The sequence below is a fragment of the Dendronephthya gigantea genome, unplaced genomic scaffold (assembly GCF_004324835.1).
Source record: "Dendronephthya gigantea isolate DGI-Jeju-01 unplaced genomic scaffold, DenGig_1.0 000016F, whole genome shotgun sequence".
NCBI lineage: Eukaryota > Metazoa > Cnidaria > Anthozoa > Malacalcyonacea > Nephtheidae > Dendronephthya > Dendronephthya gigantea.
Genome location: NW_021163026.1, coordinates 1,434,847 through 1,456,678, shown reverse-complemented (window position 1 = coordinate 1,456,678; position 21,832 = coordinate 1,434,847). Strand labels below are relative to the sequence as shown.

The following is a 21,832-nucleotide window of genomic DNA, read 5'->3' as shown; positions in this document are numbered from 1 at the left end:
CTTGCATTCTAAAGAAAAGATTCTTTTTCTGTTCTAAAGTACAGATTCTTTTCTGTTCTAAAGAAGAGATTCTTCTTCTATCCTAAAGACAAGACTCTTCTTCGATTCTAAAGAAGAGATTCTTCTTCTGTTCTAAAGAAGGGATTCTTCTTCTATCGTTGAAATAAGATAGCATTGTCTGACGAAGTTTGAATACAGTATCGTGTCGAATCTACTCAATACCAGGCCACCTAATTAAACGGTAACTAAAGCTCAATTTCATTCAAATATACTCTGTCTCTGACGTTGTTCATTTTTAATTCATGATCACGAAGGGTCTGATGATTTTGCAGGTGGCGACATCAGCCGAAATCAAAACAACTGAATCGTGTGAATTTATCGGGAAAAATGGCGAATTATAAAGATCGATATCCACACTAAAAATGGTGTCTTAAAAGTGGAAAATATACCAAATGATGCCTTTGGGTCTTCGTATTCTCTTGCTAATTCTAGCAGCAAGCTGTGCCGTTATTTCTGCCACAGCTGAAGGTATGCGATAGGTCATACTATGTACCTTTGAAGTTTTTTGTCTCAGGTCGAGAACATTAATCATATATATGAAAAAGAAAAAAATAGCATCGTTAATAATTACATACAAAATTCAGCACGGACAGCATACGGAAATTTCATTTCAAAACAATAAAATATCGCTTAACGGCCACTTAACATTTTATGCATGACTAGCTTCCTGTGCAATAATTTGACTCTAATAAATAATTACATCTCTCGAGGTGGAAAATCATGACCGTTAATTGAGTTCGTTTTTCCATTCTTAATTAGGACGTGATTAATGTGTACTTTCTGTACCTAATGCTAGCATGACTGCATGTCATGAAAGTTTTCGAGTTATGGTGCTATGATAGCCAGAGTGTTTATAAAATCAGTCGATATTTGGTCTTCAATTGAATTAATGTACTTTCTCAAATGTTTCCTTACTGCAACAAGACTAATAGTCGTTTTATAACAAGCATTTAAAATATGTGTTTGTGTCATATATGAATGAATACGCTATATTCTCTCACTTGAACAACTCAATCCCCACTCAACTAAATCCCCACTATGAAGAATATTTACTTCAGTGAAACAACTTCATACATACTCATTAAAATCACTGTTGATGCAGGAACTAAACAAGATGAACCCCGATTTAAGTTTCAAATGTGACTTAGCCAAAGTCAAAACTTGATTTCTATATACCTCCCGCAACAATCTATGTACATTTCGTAGATCTCGAGTTCCTTTCGAAAATGTCTCAACGAAAACTTCAAATTTAGCTCCAACAAGTCACAAAGTTCCAGTGTGAGTTTCAGTATCTTTAAACCTAAAACCCTCAATCTTCTTTTTTTATAGAAGACTTGTGGACAACACAAGACATTCGCGAGGAGGATCTTGATGTTATTCATGAGCTACAGCATAAGAAATTCAGCGACAATGATCTTAAAGATATAGAAACATTGCTCTCAACCAACACTGAAGATGATGTCCCGTCAAAAACCCCGGTGAAGACCTCACGTGTCAAAAAGGGTTCACAAACACAAAAGAAAAACAATACAGTCAAAGATAAGAGCGTTGAAAAAACACCGAAAACTACAGCTTCAAAAGTAGAACAAAATGCGATTAGTAAAAAAAAGAGCGAGGAATCGACCAGAAGCATGTTGGATGCAATCGTTCATCGAATTATGTCGCAATACGATCGTAAGGCGGTCGGGAAAGGCCGTACACACCCAAGTACTACTACGTCGACCGACACAAAAGTGGCGGGAAATTTGAAAGATAAAACACTGTCGAGTTTGAGCGAGTCGAATGCACAAAAGTTTGCCGAGAAATCTAAGAGTTTTATCAAACTTAAAACAAACATGGCAGCTGATACGGATAAAAAACAAAACGACAGAGATAAGGTAGTGTTTTTCCGGCTGGAAGGAATTGCACACAACATACTCAGGGTTTTGAAAAACCGTGAACGGACAAGTGAAGGTTTGAAGCTACGTAAGAAAATCAATCGAGAGGATTTGTTGAGAATACGAGATTTTATACGAACGACACGGAATCCAAAAGTTGACAGGAAAGCCAAAGTTCACAGCGCTAAAGAAGCTTTAGTTGCAATAAAAAATCTCATGAAATTGATTAAAAAGAATAAGTTGGGTGCGAAAGGAAACAGTAAAATTGGTGATGCTTTCAAAGAGGCGCAAGCTATGGATAGCGTTGCATTTATGAAGTCAAAAGTACCGAAAGATGGCAAAAATATTCCTGAAACTAAGGGAAAAGAATCGGAGAAAAAAGCTACAGAGATTTCTTCCAAAAATAAAGACTCCCATCAAAAACACGAGAAGAAATATTACTTGAAAAAGCTTAAAGACTTGAGAGTTAAGTTGTTAAAAGAGAAATTGTTGAAAGTCTTAAAGTTACGTGAAGGAGATAATTTGAACTTGGATTTAAAAAGGTTAAAAACGAAGCTCGAGGCCAAACGAGAAAAACGGGATGCGGAACAGGAAAAACCGGTTGGAGAACAGGAAATACGCAAGAAACAGGGAAAATACGAGAAGGAAAAATTAGGAAAACGAAAAGTTCATAAAAGGAAACACGTTATGAGAGGAAAGATGAAGTCAAACCGCGATAAGAAGCTTGCTAAAGTATCTCACAAAGAATTCACGAAGGATATTCGAAAAAAGATCAAGAAACTGAATGTTATTATGGACAAGGGAGAAAACGAACGAGGTGCAAAGAGGTTTGAACTCATACACGGCCATAAAAGTTTTCGAAAGAACTTGATTTCGTTGGCAAATCTGGACGCAAGTAAAATGACAGATGGAGATTTGAAGAAACTGCACGATAAGATAAATGAGTGGATTGAGGTTGAGGAAAAACTCGAAAGGGAAACAGAAAATGGGGAGGTGAAGGATGAGATTAGTTCAGGAATAGACACAGCCAATGATTTACTGTCGTCGCTCAAGTTTGTTGATGAAGACGGCAAGTACGGGGATGAAAGAAAATTGAAAGCAGAGGGCGGTGAAAAAAGGGAAAAGAAAAACCGCAATTTGGAAATAACTATCGATATCAACAAACATGGAAAGAACGGACAGCCAAGCGTTAAAATCGTGAAGGACAACGATGAGGTTGCGAATGTTGAAAGTCCAAATAGTAAAGGAGAAGTTAGCAACATGTACAGTAGCGGCGACAACCAAGCGACAGAAAATCCCACACAGAGCGTGGTGCTTGATGATGGAGCTACGAAGAGCTACAACCAATATGGAGGTAACCAGGAAAGGAACACGTATGATAGCAATGGTAACGTTGCGGCTACAGCGTCTGTGAACAGCAATAGTGGTAACCCCAACGTGGCATCTCAGTCGAGGAGCGTGTACCTCAAGGAAATGGCGAAGGCGTATATGGACGGAAAGGCTATAAAGAATAATAAAAACTTTGGGGAGAAATTAAGAAAAATGGAGGAAAACTTTGAAAACGATTTGAACAATATGGAAAATAACAATAACAATGACAACAACAAAAAATATGAAAACTACGTCAGCAACAATAATTATGGAAATAACATCATCGACAAAAACAACAAATATGACAAAAAAAACAACAAAGAAATTGTCAACAGCTTCGCCAACAATGACAAGGTTTTGAAACCAGGAACTGCAAACGTACAAAATGTTGGAGGCTCTTTCAATGCAAATGCTCAACAGGTAGAGGCGAGCTTTGGTGGAAATAGGCAGAATAACAACGATTATCTGACAAATGAGAACAATTTGAATAAAAATCGAAACATGAACAGCGGGAATATCCAGGGAACTGCAAACAGTGGGAACAAGAATTTGCCAGAAAACAATCCTGCAGAAAATAACGGTGGAAGTCATGATGGAAGCCCAGGAGATGCCGCGAACAAGGGTGGAAAAGGCAACAACAGATTGAATGGCGATACGGGAAGTTTTGGTAACAATTTGAACGGCGTATCTGGGCAAAATGAGGAGGCGATGAACGAAGGTATGGTCACTAAGGGAAGCCAGGGGATAAATGATGGTAAGGTTGGTAATGCAGGACAAATTGCTCATGACGATCAGGTTACCAACGTTGGCCAGGTACCAGCACAGGTTACCAACGTTGGCCAGGTACCAGCACAGGTTACCAATGATGGCCAGGTACCAGGACGGGTTACCAACGTTGGCCAGGTACCAGGACGGATTACAAACGTTGGACAGGTACCAGGACAGGTTACCAACGTTGGACAGGGTCCAGGACAGGTTACCAACGTTGTCCAAGTACCAGGACAGGTTACCAATCAAGGAATACTTCCTAATGGCCACGTGATTACGAATGAAGCTGACCTCGCCAGTCAACAAGCAAAGCAGGCGAATGAGGCTGAGGAAAATGACAATAACATAAACAAAGCAGCGAATCAACTCGCGAACACCATGAATGATGGAAACCAAGGAAACACAGCTGGTAACGAACCAGCAAGTAACCAACTTGGTGATATACATGGTTCGGCTGAGGTTAAAATAGATCAACCAAAAGTTGAGCACTTCGCGAAGAAACCGAAGTCGGTGAATCCCGACTACGATGACCAGGACTACGATTACGCCGAAGCTGGTGAAGAAGAGGCAGAAGATGAAAAAATCATGGCAGAACAGAAACAACTTCCAAAAAATAAGACGCCCTTCCTTCAGTCAAACAGACAGAACAAGTTCATGCACCAGCGCAATCCGAATACTCCCGAACGCAGCGATCATTCCCGACAAAGCTCGCCAGTAGCGTACGACGGAAGCCCGAATGATATTCAGCAAAACAAAAACCAAAATCAAATTCAGAGCAAAGGAAATGGTAGACCCGGGAAAATATTCTATCATTCCGGAAAACCTGTGTTACATCAGAACGGCTACAAAAAATTCGCTGCCAGATTTCAAAACAGACAAAAGCAGTTAAACTTCCAACGATTGAACGGAAGATTTGCAGTTGATAAGGCGGGGAGAACGGGCAAATATTATCACAATTTTGCTCCCAGCGGAAGGTTCTCTGGTAAAGTAAATCAACACAACTCTGAGGTTCAAAGATTCACAGATGGTGACCACAGACATGCAGTACAAGCTGGTTATTCAACGCAGCAAGTTCCAACGCCAAAAGGTACTTACGGGAGTAACGTTGGAGAAAATGAAATCGGATCAAACGGCAAGGATAATGAAGACATGAGTGGAAGCATATTGAATGGGAAATTGATAAAGGATGATGGAATGAATGAAAATGTTCACGGGAATAGAGGAAATGGTGGAAGCACTTCAAATGAAAAAACGACGGAAGGAAATGTGCAACATGGTGAAGAAAATAGTGGAAACATACTGAATGGAAAAGCGATGAAAGATGATGGAATGAACGTGAATACAGGAATTAAGACACCGGAACATCGGATTACTATAGGAGAAAAAACTCCCGAGGTGGATTCCAATACACCAGGGGAAACAGCTCAAGATGTGGGATCCATGCAACCAGAGAAGTTACACGGAAAAGCTTTGTTGAACAACTTTTTAGATGAAGAAACACTTAGAGCGGGCCATACATCAACTGGTGCACCTCAAAGTTCAAACATCGGTCCACAACATGATGAAAGTTCCGAAGGAGAAACGGAGGAGTTGGACGAAGACAGTGCAGGACAACAAGATTCGTCCAAAAATCCTCAAGGATTGCATCAAGGTTCATCAAACACGAGCCCAAGCAATTCTCAGGTCTTGTCAGCGGAATCGGACGAGACGGAATCTTCCGAAGGCATGTCGGACGATGAGAATTCGGACGACGACGTTCCGAAATACTCGGCTACACTCATAGATGATGATGATGAAGAAATGAATTCAAGTTCAGATGTTGAACCAAGCATGCAGGAAAATACAAGCCATTTGCATAGGCTTCACCAGAACAAGAAAGCCAGACATAGACTTCGTCAATACAGATATAAGAATCTACGCAGACTGAGACATAGAAACCGTCATAACTCAGCTCTTCGCCTGAAAATGGTCCACAAACACAGGACACATTTCAAGAACGATGATAGTAATTCACGGCAAATTTCCCAAGACAAACAATACGGCAACATCCACAATTTAAAACAACTTGTCAACAATAAGTTCTCAAAGCACAAAGCATTTGGGCATTTACCAAAGCCAAAACAACATAAAGCGGGCATCAATTTGGAAAAGATTCCTGACGCTGAAGCCATTATTCGTGGTGCAATCAGAAAAAAGCCGACAAAAACTATACACGTCGCGAAAGACAAACCAAAACCAAAAGTGGTGGCGCAAGCGAAAAGTACAAAATTCGGGACAGGTTCAAATGAGAAAGTCTCGAACGAAGCGGCAACCTTAGGAATGCTAAAACTTCAAAAAGCCGAAGTGAAGTTGGGTCTCTCGGGCAAAAAAACAAGTCCCGAGGGTGCAAAATTCATTGTAAAACAATCTCCTTCGCCTGATCAGCAATCATCGAGTTCAGCGGATTCTACCAGTGGTGGAGGCGGGGGAGGAGGCGGAGAGGGAGGCGGAGGAGGAGGCGGAGGAGGGGGTGTAGGGGGGTTTGAAACGAGTGGTATTGCCCTTCCTGGTTCCCAGGTCACGACACAATCGTTTATGGGCGAAGACAAATTTTCTAATCTGAATGCGAATGACGTAACCTCGTCGAGCGATGGAGGTGCGATGATGTCATCAAGTGCCAGCAACGGAATGACGCCATCACATGGCGGGAATGGGATGACGTCACCAAGTGACGCAGACCGGATAGCGGCATCAAATGATCCTACAGAACTTTCAGAGTACGAGCACAATGTCGACATCCAAGAGCGAACTGGTGCTGGTGATATAGTCCCTGTTGGGATGAGTTCAAGTAGCCCAGCCATCACTTCTGGTTCAAACATGCCTGCAGGCCCAACCCCGGGCGGGGCAGGCGCTCCACCAGAGCACGTACTACTGTCACCCGACAGCGCGAAAGGGGATGACCTCCTGAAGCCACTAGCCAACGACCCTGATGGTAAACTTCAAGCGTTGCAGGATCTCCGTGCTTTGACAAAAGCCCAGAAGGAAGAAGAGACCAGTGCCACTGAAGACTCCAACAAGATCTCAGATCCAGCATTCCTGGAGGAGATGTCAAACCGTATCTCGGTGTCGGGCGCCCCCATAAACAGCCTAGGGGTGGCCCATACCCCCACAATGCCAATACGAGATATTGAACAACCCGAGTCGACACTCGTAATCCCCGGGGAAAAGCTCAAACGAGACGAAAAAGGAAGTTCACATAAAACTGGTTTCCAAGAAAAGAACGCGCAGTTTACCGTCGATAATAAGGTCGTAGCTTTGGGGTCTGGAACTGAGAAAGAGAAATTCCTCACCAGTCCTAAGGCAGCTCAATTTCAACAGTTGGAAGGTGGTGCATCCCAACTTCACTTAAAAACCCCAGAACCTGAGAAATCAAGCCAAGAGGCCGCCCTCGGTTTTTCCCCACATAAACCCGACATAACCAATAATCTTGCACCAAGAATCACTGAGTTGGTGAAAGAAATTGTAAGAGAATCTTTAGGAAGTGGTCGTGAATCAAAAACGAAAAAAGGCAACGGCAAGGCAGCGGACGAAATACTCGACGATCCATCCAAAGATGCTGCTGTGCTGCTGAAATCTGAAAAACTGGAAACCAAACCGTATGATGGAAGAAAAAACCTCGGCGGCAGCGGGAGAGGGCCTGGAGCGAGCCATCGAGTGAGCCCGCAGGCACATCTTCAAGCGGAAAACTCGAAAGAAACCGTATTTCTCCCGAACGTGCCACCGAATGCCGATGGCGATCACGTGCTTTTTGGCGGTGAGCCGCAACCCACTAATAACGCAGGCACGATGAACATATTATCGAAGAGTAACTTGAGCGACAAGGAGAAAATGAAACTGATCAATGAATACAAGGCGAGCCAGAAGAGTTCGGCGGAGCCTTCGGTACAGAGCAAACCCGAGTCCCCGACGACCTCTCCCGAAGTTGACGAATCGAAGATCACCGAAATGCTAAAGAGCGGGAAATTCAACGAGCAGGACTTGAAAAGTGATTTTGCCGGGAAGGAGGCGGCGATGCAAGATATGATGATGCTGGAGAAAGAACAAGCTTTGGACGATAAGTTATCGCAGGCTCATTTGCAGGCTTCGCAAGCGAGCAAACAAAATGGGCCTGGAAACGGATTACCACCAGGAAGTCAACAACAGGGGAATACGATGTCGACACCGGGTAATCTATCCCCCGATATTACGCTCCCTGGGAATGTATCGCCGGGTGCATCATTGCCGGAAACTTTACCGGCAGGAATGACACAACCGGGAGATGGACTCTCATCGGATGTTGCGCTACCGGAGAATAAGCTCCCAGCTGCCGGAGGTCAGCCTCAAATGCCTGGGTTTCAGAATCAAATGCAGGGAAATAAGCCATCGGGAGAGAGAGATGACCAGTTTATGATGGCCAAGGATACACAGATGGATCGGTTGTTGGATCAAGCACAACAAGGGTTACCTGCGGGTATGGGAGGTGAAAATAACGCTGGTATGGTCAAGTCAACAAAGGTAATAACTAATAACAGTTTTGACAATAAACTGAATATTTCGTTTCTTGTATTTTGCCCTCAAACTTTCCCTACCACAGTCATGCATTTCTTTGCATCAAAAATCATATTCTGACATTCACAGGCTCCCCAATCGAAACTGATTAACGGTTTCAACGATGCGGTCAAATCATTCGACGACAGCGGTTTTGGCCACACCACACCGAATTACGACGCCGTCGATCCCAAAGGCATCAGCAAATTTGTCGACACAGTTCAAGGGTTGTCGCCGGCCGAAGTGAAAGCTTACGGAATAGATGTCAACAATGACGTGTACATCGATAAGCCCGCGCGCCATCGTGCGGCAGCACAGCGGTCTCAGCCGTCAGGGTATACGACAATGGGAGCGGAGACTGGACCCGACATGGAGAGTTTCAACAGCATAAGAAAGTCGAAAGTCGGCCGAAAAAAGTCGCGACAAAGCCGAAGACTGTGAAGTGTAGCAGTTACACTGGACCGTTGTATGAAGCTGGGTCAGGTTTTGTAAAACATATTTGTAGAAAATCACGCACCTAATTATGGCATTGTTTAAGGTTTTATAGGAACATGCACATAAGAAATTTAGTATAAGCAATTTCTAAGCGATAAAAAAGTCAGAGGGAAGTAGCTTAGTTTAGCTTCCAAGAGCGGCGACCCAGGCTATGAGCTATGCTCGCGAACATCTCAACTCAAATGCATGGTTTCTGAAGTTTAACTCAGTGGTGTATATACATATTGAATAAACTTACACCTTGCAATACAGCGAACAATGAAGTGTTTAACTTTTATTAATCATTTCATTAAACGAATTGTAAATATTGATAATTATATAATAATACATTATTTTCAGACGACACAGATCAATTACATATATGCTACATTAAAATTATTCATTTAAATTTGTTTTCTTCGACCTAAATTATGTGAATTGTGTATGAATTTAGTGAACTTGCTCTTTCATTTCTTTCTGTCTTTGACAGATTGTCTGACAAAAGCAGAATTCCTCTGTCTTCTAAATGCCCTGGGAAAATTCAGGAAAAGCAAGGAGTTCTTCGTCTTGTAATAAGAAGCACTTAGTGGACAACGGAATAAAATTGTGAATTTCCCAGAGTTATTTAGAAAACAAAAGTGAAATAGGGCGAAATATATTTGCGAGAGTTGCACTCTCTTTGAAGGTAATTGAATTCTAGGCAATTGTGAGATTATTTAATAAAATATTTATCATTAATTTAAAAATTATAGCATCTCTCCGATAGACTCTTCGGACATTCCTGGGATACTGATGGTTGTAAAAGAGCAACTTTTGGAAAACCGAGAAGGTTGTGTAAGATGAAACAGTCTCATTAGAGAAATCTACGGAAAATCTCTTTTACAACGTGATCTACAATATTCAGTACCTCGGAAATGTCTGAATGAATCGTGGTTAGTTTCCACTCAGGAGAATTGTCCTTAAAGGTTATTGGGGTTCTGGTCGAACCAGTGTGGCTACAGCTCGTTTCACTGATATTAAGACGAAATTTTTCGCTCGATTTTCTTTTCAATTGTGAGGCTCGACCGTAGCGGATTCCCTTCACCGGTCACAATTGAAAAGAAAATCGAGCAAAAAATTTCTTTCGATCGAAAAATTCCGCCTAGTGGAAAACCGGCTTTTCCCTGGTTCGATAGACCAAGGTAGTACCAGATAGACCAGTGTTCCTGAATGAAAACTGACCTCTGATTCCGCGCGAGAGAAGCCATCTTGAATAAATTGTTTAGGATTTTCTAGACGATCTTCCTTGCACCACATACTCTTCGAATTCATCTTCCTCGCTGTCGTCACTGTACTCGTTTCTTAGCAACGCTTTCGAATTAAACGACTTCATGGCGACCTCGCGTTCATATTCGTCCTTGTAGGCGTTTCGTCCGTGCAATTTGGCGAAGTCCTGGCGCCGACCCCGCCGACGGAAGATCCTCACGGCTCCCATCATCATGACCGTCACAATGATCCCAATGAAAATGGCCAGCACAACAAAAGTCAATTTTTCCATTCCGAAAAACATCACGGATTTCGCGGGCGTGATTTCTACGTTTTTCGCCAAGTTGAAGTTCACGACAGTGGTGTCAAAATTGTCGTACACTTGGACCTTCTTCGTCACGCTTTTGTAGTGTTCGGCGGAGGCCGTGACTCGGTACGAGCCCGCCGTAAGCAGTCGCCAATAGTCGCCATCTTTCGCCGTGCGGACGACATGAGCCGAGCCGTTTATTCGTATACTAGCGCCTGGGATCGGGTTATTATTTTCGTCCCGGACGAAGCCTTTTATCCCGCGATGCACCTTTAAATAGCAACGAGTCGTTCATCTCTACTGCGATATCGACTAAGGTTGGGTCAAACGTGCACCCAGTGAACTCTATGTGAACTGGAATCATACATTAATCGGTCGCCATTTTTTGAAATTAATTTAAAGTCGATTAGGATACCAGCGTCTCTTTCTGTTGTTTTTGACTGTTGTTTTTCGTCAAAAACAAAAGAAAATGACTTGCGCTGGTGCCCAATTCGACTTTGGCTCAAAGATGGCGACGTTATCATTCCAGTTCAAATGGAGTTCATTGGGTGCACCACTCAACATTAGTAGAAAGCTTTGACAATGCCTACGAGTTAAACTTTCCTACGAATATGGGCACCCAGAAGTACCCGCGGTCTGCCATGCACGCATACCAATTCTGGTAAACTTTTAGGATCTCCCCCTCCCCCCCTTGATCACCCCCCCTTGATCACCCTCCCCCCCCTTGATCACCCTCCCCCCCTTGATTTAACCACTTACCTGATGCATGTAGTAAAGTAAAGGCTTTCTATTCACCGCCCAGAAATGTTCCAATGTATTCGCGAACGGAAACTTACAGCATCCTAGGTACAAGGACAGTTCGAAACAATTCTTCTGCATATAATTATAATCCATCATGGAGTTTACTTTGGGCTTCCACTTGAACCCGGGCGCGATTCCTTCGGGAAACTTATCGTTCACGGCGAGGCCCGGGCATGAGGGATGTCCACGATGCATTGCGGGATTCATCCTTGAATATTTTGAAGCAAGATGTCGAAATATTGCGTCGTCGGCTGCGCCGTGGCCACTAGGGCTCCGAGGCGAGTCAAAGGGGTAGGCCGCGAGAAGGGTGCCACCGTGGAGGGAAGCAGAGAGAACGAAGGGATGATTGTCCATCCAGTTGATAACAGCCAGTGTTTCCAGTGGTAGCGCAGATTTCTTGGTCTCAAATCCCCCTGTAAAGGAAATGACAAGGCATATTAGTCGCAAATTCTTCAAACGTCCTTTGGGATGGATTCAAACCAGGTATCTCGCGCTAATATTTCAGCCAAACGGCGCTCGGAAGGGTTGTCCAACTAGAAACCCATTCTGCAAAATCTAATTCATCATATCTCCCTCCCTACCTGGGTAATGCTCATCCAGATCTTCGCCGTTGGCATTGAAGCGACCAATCTCCGAGGTACAATCCCCCTCCCGGGATTCGTTCACCCCATCGACATTCAACATGGGCAGTATGTGGATTCTTGTCGAGTTCACGAGTTTCGTGACCATGTCATCGCTGCCGTAGTTCATGCACAGATGCCTGATCAGAAGAAGCAGCATCTCGGGTCCAACCCGCTCGTTTCCGTGTACACCCGCAACGTACTTAAATTCAGGCTCACCCGGCTCGTGAATACCTTAAAGTAGAAGAAACATTCAGTCAAAAACAGTAACTACGTAGGAACAAAAATAGAGGAAAAAAGGAATGGTAGAATTATTATATGTACCTGGATTATCTGACAGTTCTACCACTTGAATCGCTTCACCATTCACAGTTTTCCCGATAGTGGAAATACGCATGACATCGGAACAATGCGGAGACAGTTGGTGCAAATGTGCTTCCATTTCGTCTGGTGTATTGTACACGTATTTTGCTACAAACTTGTTCAATGTAAACATGACGTTTGAGCTGATTTCTGAGCTCACTGCGACCTCCTTAATGATACCGGAATACCCAGGCGCATGCGCGATAAGTTTGTAGCGTCCTCGAGGGAGGATTCGGTAAAAACTACCGTAGTCTTTGGTCACGTTTATGATCGTTTTTCGCTTGTAGATCGTGAAGAACGCATTTCGAATCGGCATACGTGTTTTTTCAGAGATATCTCCTCTGACAGCTTGTCTCGCCTTGTCTAGGACCGCAAGGAGAGAGGGCTCGTTGTTTTTGAACAATCTCGGTAGCTCGTCATGGTGGACGTAGTGACAGCAGTGGACATGTGGGGTTATCGATAGGATGTTGAGGTCCAAATAGGTATAATCCTGTACGCTGTACGGAAGGCGTCGCCGGCCCGCACCGTTTGTGACTCCGCTGGGAAATTGGTCCTTGGAGTTCATACAACCGTGACCGCTATGCATGTCCGGGTATTGCTCGGAGTACGTGAGCGCCAACTCTCGGAGGATGTCGTCGTCGGCCGTCGTGAAGTTGTTGGCGCGGGCACTGGGTTCTACGCTTGCATCAAGAGGGTACCTGAGGGAGGAAATACTTCTTTGAAACACGACCGCAGAAATGTAGTTAGATCTAATTTTTTTTGCCAGAAATTTCTGTATAATCTCTTTGCTTCAAAAACTCACCTGGTCACAAGCTGCCCTCCCTCGATATTCACGACCAAAGCAAAGTTTTGATACCCCAACCATTCCTTAAACAATTTCACTTCAGCCGGGGCATCCAACGCCGTTCTTAAAAACTAAAAGACAAAACAAGAAACCATTTCAGGTTCTCTTAGCAAACAAAATTTATTGTCTTTCTTGCTGAAAATTCCAATAATCGGCAGATATCAAAGTGACTGTACCTTGGCCATGTCATATGGTGCTTCTCGCTTTGATCTAATCAGACCAGAATGATGGAACCATCTGGATAAATCTTTATCTCCAAGATCCCCAGAATCGCACTTCTTTTTCTTCCTATCTTCATACCTAATATGAAGTATTGGGTAGTAAATAGGTGCGGGTTAATACCTCTGGGTAGTAGGTGGGGTAGTTTCTGGTAAAGGGGGTAGGTGCTTGGTGGGATAGGGGAATGGTAGGTGGAGTTGTTACTGGTAGAGGTGCTAGGGGGGATAGGGGAATGGTAGGCGGGGTTGTTACTGGTAGAGGTGCTTGGGTGGGATAGGGGAATGGTAGGTGGGGTTGTTATTGTTACTGGTAGAGGTGCTAGGGGGAGTAGGGGAATGGTAGGTGGGGTAAGTTGGTTGGTGTAGCTAAGCACGTGGAGGTAAGTTAATGTTAAGGGGAGTGGGTTTAGGTATGTGAAGGCAGGGTAGATGGAGAAATAGTAGGATTGTAAGTAGTTAGTAGGTGGGGGTGGCAGGTAAGGGTTGAGAGGTAGAAAATCGAGATTTATTAATCATACCCGTCAACATCCAGGGCAGGGACAAAGATCACTCGAGTTGACATTAAAATTTTCACGATCCTCGGATCTCTATTTTGGTAGCCGGTGCATAATCGTTTTATAAGCATAAGAAGCAGTTCCCTGCCGACCGCGTCATCTGCTCGAAGGTTGCCAAGGAAACCAACCACGGGTTTTCCTAAAAAGAATCAATCCATTAAAGCCATTTTAGCAAAACTTGTTCACAACTGGCCTCAAGTAGAAAAGTATTGTTTCTGTGCCATTTTAGTGGCCTTGCCTATACAGAAATTTTAGTTTTGTAAACATTATGTGATCTCCTTGTAAATAGCAGCAAGTTAAAGGTCCATTTAGGTCAAGTCAGGTCAAGTTACACTAGGTTATCACTTTCAGTCTTATATCTAATATAAGAGCAAGCATGTAAAGAATGCATTCTGGTCGAGTTTTCAAGAGTTTTGTTCTTTAAAACTTTCCTCTTTATATATTTCAATAAATTGACTGTTAGTTGTGATTCAACTTACCTTCTTTAGGCACCCCAGGATCCTCAGAGACTTCGAAGGAGAAGATCTTTCGACCTTTCATACTCTCGCCTATCACAGATTTCGAAGTGATGTCGGGGTATGCTTTCGTGTACTGCTCAAAGAACTCGGACATTTGTTTGTAGTTGTGGTGAGGCCAGCTCTCAAAACCTTACAAGAAAACGAAGGGAAAATATCTTCAATAATCAATATCTTGAAAAATGGTAGAAAAACTTGTCAAGAACTTGTGGCTAGAACCGACATAACATTTTGGTCAAAAAATGATCGCAGTTTGCTGTGATTTCTTCTTTTGAGAGTGAACGAACCGAACGTTATGAACGTTTTGATGCATAAGTACACATATTCGAACATCAGTGACCTATTCATTCGGTCACATCAATCAGAAGAAGAAAAAATTGCAAGTTTAATTAAACAGGACTTATCACATTCCCCATTCATCGTAGTTGTCATGAACAAGTCATTTTCACCGATGAGAAATAGTCGGGATGTAAATTTGCCTTTATTTCTGTATTCAAATCGGTCATTGTTGACTGCACACACACACAGAAATATTCAATCACATCAGCCACCTTGACATATTCACGACACTCACGACTAAATGGGAACCAGGCATTAGCATGCCCTTGTAAGTCGTGTTAATCCATTTGCACGAAGCCCCTTGCCTTGATCACAAATTGGTCTATATTTTAACAATTGACCAACTTACCAGATAAATATTGATGTTTCGTGTTGGTCGGTGACTCTGTTGGTTCCTTTGTCATGATAACGCCTTGGTCTGGGCTATCATTCTGTTGTCCTGGAGGAGACAGCGCAACTTGAGACAGTTCAGGTTTAGCTTCGGCTTTAACAAGCGTGAAATTCACAACCAAAGCCAAGCCATCGGGCACCGTTACTTCCTTCGTTTGTGTCCTAAAGCCGTACGCGGCCGCCATGAGCTTGTAGGTCCCGGGAACGAGAAGACGCCAGTAGTCACCATCGTCAGCGGTGAATACCATGTGTTTGATACCAGAGACTGTGATGATCGCGCGCTTCAGTGCTTCCCCCTGGTCCGAGGTCACGAATCCGCGCACGCCTCGATGAACCTGGGTCAGGAACAAAATCAACGGTAGCTTGTGTGCGTCCCAGTACGAATGAAGACGGCTGGCTCTAGGGAACTTCGTGCAGCCCATCTCGACTGTAATCTCAAAGCAATTGCTATGGAGGTAGTTGAAGTCTTGCATTCCGCCAGAAACGACGTACCACTTCGCGCCGTTGGTGATGCCGTTCTTAAAGACCTCCTTAGGAAAACCAGGGCAGGGTTTCGCATGCTGCATCACGGGATGCGCACTGGAGTACGTCACCGCCAGCTGTCTGAATATAGCATCGTCCGGGCTCTCGCTGTAGGCAACCCGCCCGTTCCGAGTGTCATCGAAAGGGTAGTTTGCGACCAGGGAACCACCATGAAGGTTGGCTGATAAGACAAAGGGGTTGGAGGTGATCCATTTCATCAAAGCCAGGGTCTCGGGTTGACGTTTTGCTGAGCGAAGCTCTTCCTGGGTGTCGAACCTAACCAAAAAGAACGGGTATTCATCAAATATTACATCACTTTTTCATGTCATTAGTGACATCCATATGAGTAAATTTCAGGAGGGAACCCAGAGGGCTGGTACCTACCTATACTAACCACCTTTGCTATTGGTTGATGAGAACAATAAAAAATAATGAACTATGGAAATTGATCTTCAAAATCATAAACAATGTTCACTATGTATTGTTACAAAAAGCAAATTGACAAAACTCAATCATATTATGTACAAACTCATTGAATGCAGACGCCTGCGAACGCACCAGTCAAAATTTCAAAATTTTTAAACCATTTGTTTACATTTTCAAACCCTAACATTTGACTGGAAAACATATGGAGGAATTATTATTTTAAAATGTCAAGATCCTCTAATCTCACAGGCCTAACCTCCTGGAATTAAATCATTAACATTTAATGTTTTCCAGCCAAATTTCAGAGACTGAACTAATGTCAATTACCTGTCTGGGAAATCTCTGTTGAGGTCAACATCACGAACATTCTCTCGTCCAGCAAGATCATCCTCGATAACCGCTTGTTCGTAGCCATCTGGGTTCATCGAAGGCATAATGTGAATCCTTGTGTTCTTAACAATTGCCCCAATTTCTGGAATCTTTTGGTAGTTTTCACAGAAAACTTTAATTAACAACAGCAACATTTCACGACCAACAACCTCATTCCCGTGCATGTTCCCAACATATTTAAACTCCGGCTCACCAGGTTCGTGCTTTCCAGGATTATCGGATATTTCCAAGACCCAGAGGTTTCGTCCTTCCACAGATTTCCCCACACTGTATAGTTTGGTTATTTCAGGAAAGCTTTGGGCAAAATTTTTCAAGTACTCTGTCATTTGATCATAATTGTGATGAACAAATGTAAGAGGCTTGCTCCATTTCTTGACGACATTTTTCAGATCATCGACAGTGAAAGGAATGTTTTGAAGGGTTGAATGAGTCAGGTAATGCACAGGAGCTGCTGTTGACATTTTGAATGAGTTGCTGACGTCTCGTCTAACTCGGTTAAGGAAATGTTCAATTTGATTTGCATCATCAACTGGTAACTTGAATTCAGCTTTTGCATAACCTGTCTCTGGGACAACAATATCTTTTGTTACACATTCATGCTTTTTAGCACAAGCAGAAATCTGATATTGTCCTGGCACAAGAAGTCTCCAAAAATCACCATATTTTGCACTTGTCACACTATGCTTCACCCCTTTAACGCTTATAACAGCACCTTCGATTGGATTACCGTTTTCATCCTTCACAAAACCATGAACACCGTTGTTTGTTTCCTCCATATATGAGAGCAATGCTTCCTTGTTACGTTGCCATTCTCCTCTTAAATGCTTCGCCTCAGGGTACTTACAGCAAGATAGCTCAAGAGTGATCTCAAAGCAATTGCTAAGCAGGTAGTTGACATCTTCCATGCCCCCCGGAACATCATACCACTTAGCGCCATTTGTTATCCCACCAGGAAAATGTTCCTCGCACGATGGATCACCTGTGCTCATTGTCTTGTGCTTTGTTGCATAGAGCGTCGCAAGATGTCGGAACACCGGGTCATCCGGAGTGGGGCTCGCAAGACCCTGGGCTACGTGCAATGGATTGCTATCAAAAGGATAACTGGCAACTAACGAGCCACCATGTAAATTTGCGGAGAGCACAAAACGATTTCCACGAATCCAATTTATCATGGCTTTAGTTTCTGGCTCAGCATCATGACCTAAGTCATAGGTTGCCATACCATTGAATTGATCCGGAAAGTTACGGTTGAGATCTTTGCCATTTGCGTTCGGCCGACCCTGGATACCCAGGCAGTCACCTTCTTTTGCAGCTTCGAAACCATCCGGATTCATACTTGGCATAATGAATATGTTAGTTGTATCAATTAGTTTTGTCACACGTCGATTATGACTGTAATTTTTCAATAAATATTCAACTAGATAGATCAAAATTTCCCTGCCAACGGCTTCATTCCCGTGCATATTACCAACATATTTAAACATAGGTTCCCCGGGTTCAACATCATTGATTTTATCCGTAATCTGTACAGCCCAAAGATCTCTTCCCTGAACGGACTTCCCGATCGAATGCAGTTTAGTTATATGTGGGTACTCAGCAGTAAGCCGCTGTAAGAGATTTGTCAACTCGTCGTAATGTGTATATTTGTCCATTTTAATACCGTCATCGTCTTGGCCAGGTGCTATACTATGTGAGCTATCAATCACAGAAGAAAACAGCGTAAAACAAACGCTATAAACGACGAAAATAAAACAAGAAATTTTCATTTTTTTAAATACCATGTATTTTTTCATCCATGATTAATAAACTATCAACTAGGGCCAATCTTTTCACGCACGCGGAAGTGAAAGTCCCACGCGTGACGCCCACGCGATACGTCATAATAATCTGCGCTGGAATGGAGGATAATGGCACAGTACAATAGTACTTTGCGTCGGCGCGAATATTTTTCTATTACGCAAGACAGTTTGAAATATAACAGAAACATGTTTCTAAGCGTCGAAATTAAGCCCGTCCATTGACCGCGGTGCAGCTCAATAGCTGATAAGGCCATTTTCAAAAAGAAAAAATTAAATATTGATCAATTCTTGTGTGACCTATAGCATACCATGTCAACCGCTCTCTAATCTGTTGAACAAGATAAACGAACTATCCGCTAAAATACAAAAAGGCTTTGTCAAAGTGGGCAAATATATGCGTCAAATTGTTAAGAAGCACTCAAGCTTTTTCCGAAAGAAACTAAATTGGGTTGATATTGCAAGTTTTGGAAATATATTTTTGAAAATGTGGCAAGCAAGGTTCAACCTTTGCACGGTACATCATGCATGGATTATGATCTCCCAATATTAGTCCAGCCTTTCATAACGTTGCGCAACCCGATCACTGAATTGCATAACAAGACTACAGCTGAACTGACAATCAGTCTTGTGACTCTGTTGACTGAGTTGTGAACTTGTCTATGTAAGCTAGAAAATTTCAAGGGTCAAAACAGTGATGGGCTAAAAGTGCTCTCAATGACCATTTAAGATCTTCATTACATCGGAAACAAGCCATTTAAAATCACTCAGTAAGAAATCAAATCAGGAAATGTCAAGAAATTTGTCGAAAAAACGTTCATTTTACGCTGAAGTCTTGTATTAATGTATTTAATTTAAACATTGCGTTAAGAAAAATATTGGATTGAAAGATGATTGACTGTGTAGTATTCACCATGACTAAACTGCACAAGATTTTTCAAACATATTTGAGTCAAATTGCAAAGATACAACTCATACAAGATTGCTTGTTCACTAACATGAAAATACCAGATAAATATTATCAAATAACATTATGAAATGGAAACAATGTATAAGTAAGCCACATTAGGCACAGTACTGTCACAGTATCGCAGCAAAAAAAATTGTTTAGTGAGGTAGTCTGTTTCCAAAATGGAAAGCTTGAACTCTGAGCGCGAAAAGGATGATGGGTTATGCCTGGGCTGCTATCATGCCAAGTTCAAGTCAATAAATTGCCTTTAGGCTGCCCTAAAGGTCTGTTCACACGGTCCAATTTTGTTTGAACCAATTCACTTCTGACGTATGGAATATCGTCCGTTGTTAAAAAGCAGTACTGCATTGGTTTTAGTTGATTTATAGCCTGCGCGCAGCCCCATACCAAGTTACCAACAATCATATACATTGAAAGTCAACAGACTACGAAGCATGATTTGTTGGATCCAATCCACTTTTGATGGATGCTTGAAGCATCCATTAAAAGTGGATTGGATCCAACAAAAATTGGATCGTGTAAACAGACCTTAAGACTCTCTGTTGTCAATATATCCTATGAACAATACTTAATTCCCAAAGATAGGAGTCTAAACGTACACCGATTTATAAATTATAATCGATGTTTGTGATAATTGATGTTCTGGAAGGACAACTTCATTAAATTGAATTAGCCACATTTACATATTCCCACGAGGTGAAACAATCATTATATAACATGTGTTGTCACAATGTTGAAACGACATCTTTTAGCTGTATATACGTTTGTTATAAGCCCCAGCTACGCGTGTTTTGAACCTCTAACAGCCCAACTCTCGGTCTCTTATTGCTTACACTTGACTTGATTGAATTCACTGCATTAGTTGTCAGATGGACTCGTAAAAACAACTGCGTCATTTGCATTGAAAAGAGGCACGCACACGATGAATTGTTGCATTCACTGTAGTGGAATTTCATTACCATTGGCACTTGCACTGGCGGCCACTGGTCGCATGTTGATAGCCGTCAATCCACTAAGAGCCATTGTACTAGTCCTCACGAGTTTCAGCACTTTCCACAACACGTATCTTAGCGCTCTGCGAAATCTTCGGTCAAATGTACCGTATAAAATAGGATTAATCGCACTGTTGAAAAGACAGAAGAAAACGCTTGCGATATAATAGTCTTCAGGCCAAGTGCACTCCGGTAAAAGGTAGCAAACTCCTCCAATCGAATACGGGGCCCAGCACACCAAAAACGCTGCTGTAACAGCCAGCAACATTCGAGAAATTTTAACTTGAGTGATATTTCGTTTCATGGTGTCGCTTTCAGAACGATCTCTATTGATGCTAATTTTCTTCATCATTTTCGAGACTTTGAGCGTGACTTTAAAATTGCAAAACAATATCACGGCGATTGGTATACAACTGGTTATGAAGCCACAGATTAAGGTAAAGTAATAATCGTGCTTCCATCTTACTGCACAATTTAACAACTCTCTCTGGTAGGCGAAATGAGGAATTTGCCAGGCTGAAAAAGTCCACAAACCACCGTAAATCCAAGTGGCAATGATCAGCCACTGCATTCCTTTCGAAGTGGTTTGCACCCATCGAAAATGAACGCTCGGGTATGTGAATAAAACGTAACGTTCCAAACTGATGCACGTAATTGTTGCGACTGAAACTTGGCATAGCAGGAAACCTAAGCTTGCCTGAGCATCACACCAAACGTGATTAAAAATCCAACGTTGTTTCACGGCAGAAATTGTCGCAAATGGCATGACGAGTGCGCCCAGCGAAAGGTCTGTGATTGCTAAACTGACGATGAGATAGCGAGTATGCCATTTTTTCGTAACAAACAAAGCCAGTATTGACAGCGAGTTCCCTACAACTGCTGCGATGGTTAGGACAGAAAAGATGAAACCCCTTCCAAACTCAGCAAATTCGCTGTGCTCGGATGGCCCATCGCTTGAATTCATGACGAATTGAACGTTCGTGACAAGAACAACATGAGCAGCAATATACTATAGTAAAAAAACAACTTGTTTTTGCCGTCTTAGACCACTTCACCAAGCAAGTGTAAAATTTATGCGTCGTCAGGGTATGGAAATTGACGGAATGTAATTAAATATTGGAACAAAATCGTCTTAATTATCACAAGCATTTCTTTTGAAAACCGCCAGATTTCAAGCAGTTCTTTACGAATGTTAAATACGATTTCAGACAAAGAGACTCTGCAGGAAGTAAACTTATAACACGGATGCTCGAACGAAAACAATTCAAACTTGCTTAGAAAATTAAGATGCCGAGGAATGACAGGAAACATTATAATTTATAACAGTCCAATTTCTTTTCGGGTAAAAACATGTATAAGACTTTTTTGTCTTCGATATCCATTTGTGGAAAATTTACCAGGAAGCGGCCGACATCGTATATTGA

General features: G+C 42.5%; 4 protein-coding genes across 4 annotated transcripts; 2 read left to right on the top strand and 2 right to left on the bottom strand.

Moving 5' to 3' along the window:
- Nucleotides 1-455: 455 nt before the first annotated feature.
- On the top strand, nt 456-6,591 carry LOC114520676 (probable cyclin-dependent serine/threonine-protein kinase DDB_G0292550). The gene is made up of 3 exons (XM_028540996.1): nt 456-528; nt 1,390-6,473; nt 6,517-6,591. Exons 1-3 carry the CDS (start codon nt 456-458, stop codon nt 6,589-6,591), a joined length of 5,232 nt encoding a protein of 1,743 aa, XP_028396797.1.
- Nucleotides 6,592-6,596: 5 nt separating this feature from the next.
- Nucleotides 6,597-9,404, top strand: LOC114520355. The gene is made up of 2 exons (XM_028540603.1): nt 6,597-8,609; nt 8,733-9,404. Exons 1-2 carry the CDS (start codon nt 6,651-6,653, stop codon nt 9,081-9,083), a joined length of 2,310 nt encoding a protein of 769 aa, XP_028396404.1. The 5' UTR covers nt 6,597-6,650; the 3' UTR covers nt 9,084-9,404.
- Nucleotides 9,405-9,808: 404 nt separating this feature from the next.
- Nucleotides 9,809-18,465, bottom strand: LOC114520353 (carboxypeptidase D-like). The gene is made up of 10 exons (XM_028540602.1): nt 16,588-18,465; nt 15,272-16,110; nt 14,548-14,715; nt 14,033-14,207; nt 13,473-13,596; nt 13,255-13,367; nt 12,414-13,150; nt 12,051-12,323; nt 11,428-11,882; nt 9,809-10,938 (listed from the first exon to the last, which is right to left on the bottom strand). Exons 1-10 carry the CDS (start codon nt 18,441-18,443, stop codon nt 10,378-10,380), a joined length of 5,301 nt encoding a protein of 1,766 aa, XP_028396403.1. The 5' UTR covers nt 18,444-18,465; the 3' UTR covers nt 9,809-10,377.
- Nucleotides 18,466-19,352: 887 nt separating this feature from the next.
- LOC114520426 (alpha-2C adrenergic receptor-like) lies at nt 19,353-21,457 on the bottom strand. The gene has a single exon (XM_028540684.1). The coding sequence runs from the start codon at nt 21,370-21,372 to the stop codon at nt 20,353-20,355; it is 1,020 nt and encodes a 339-aa protein (XP_028396485.1). The 5' UTR covers nt 21,373-21,457; the 3' UTR covers nt 19,353-20,352.
- Nucleotides 21,458-21,832: the final 375 nt, after the last annotated feature.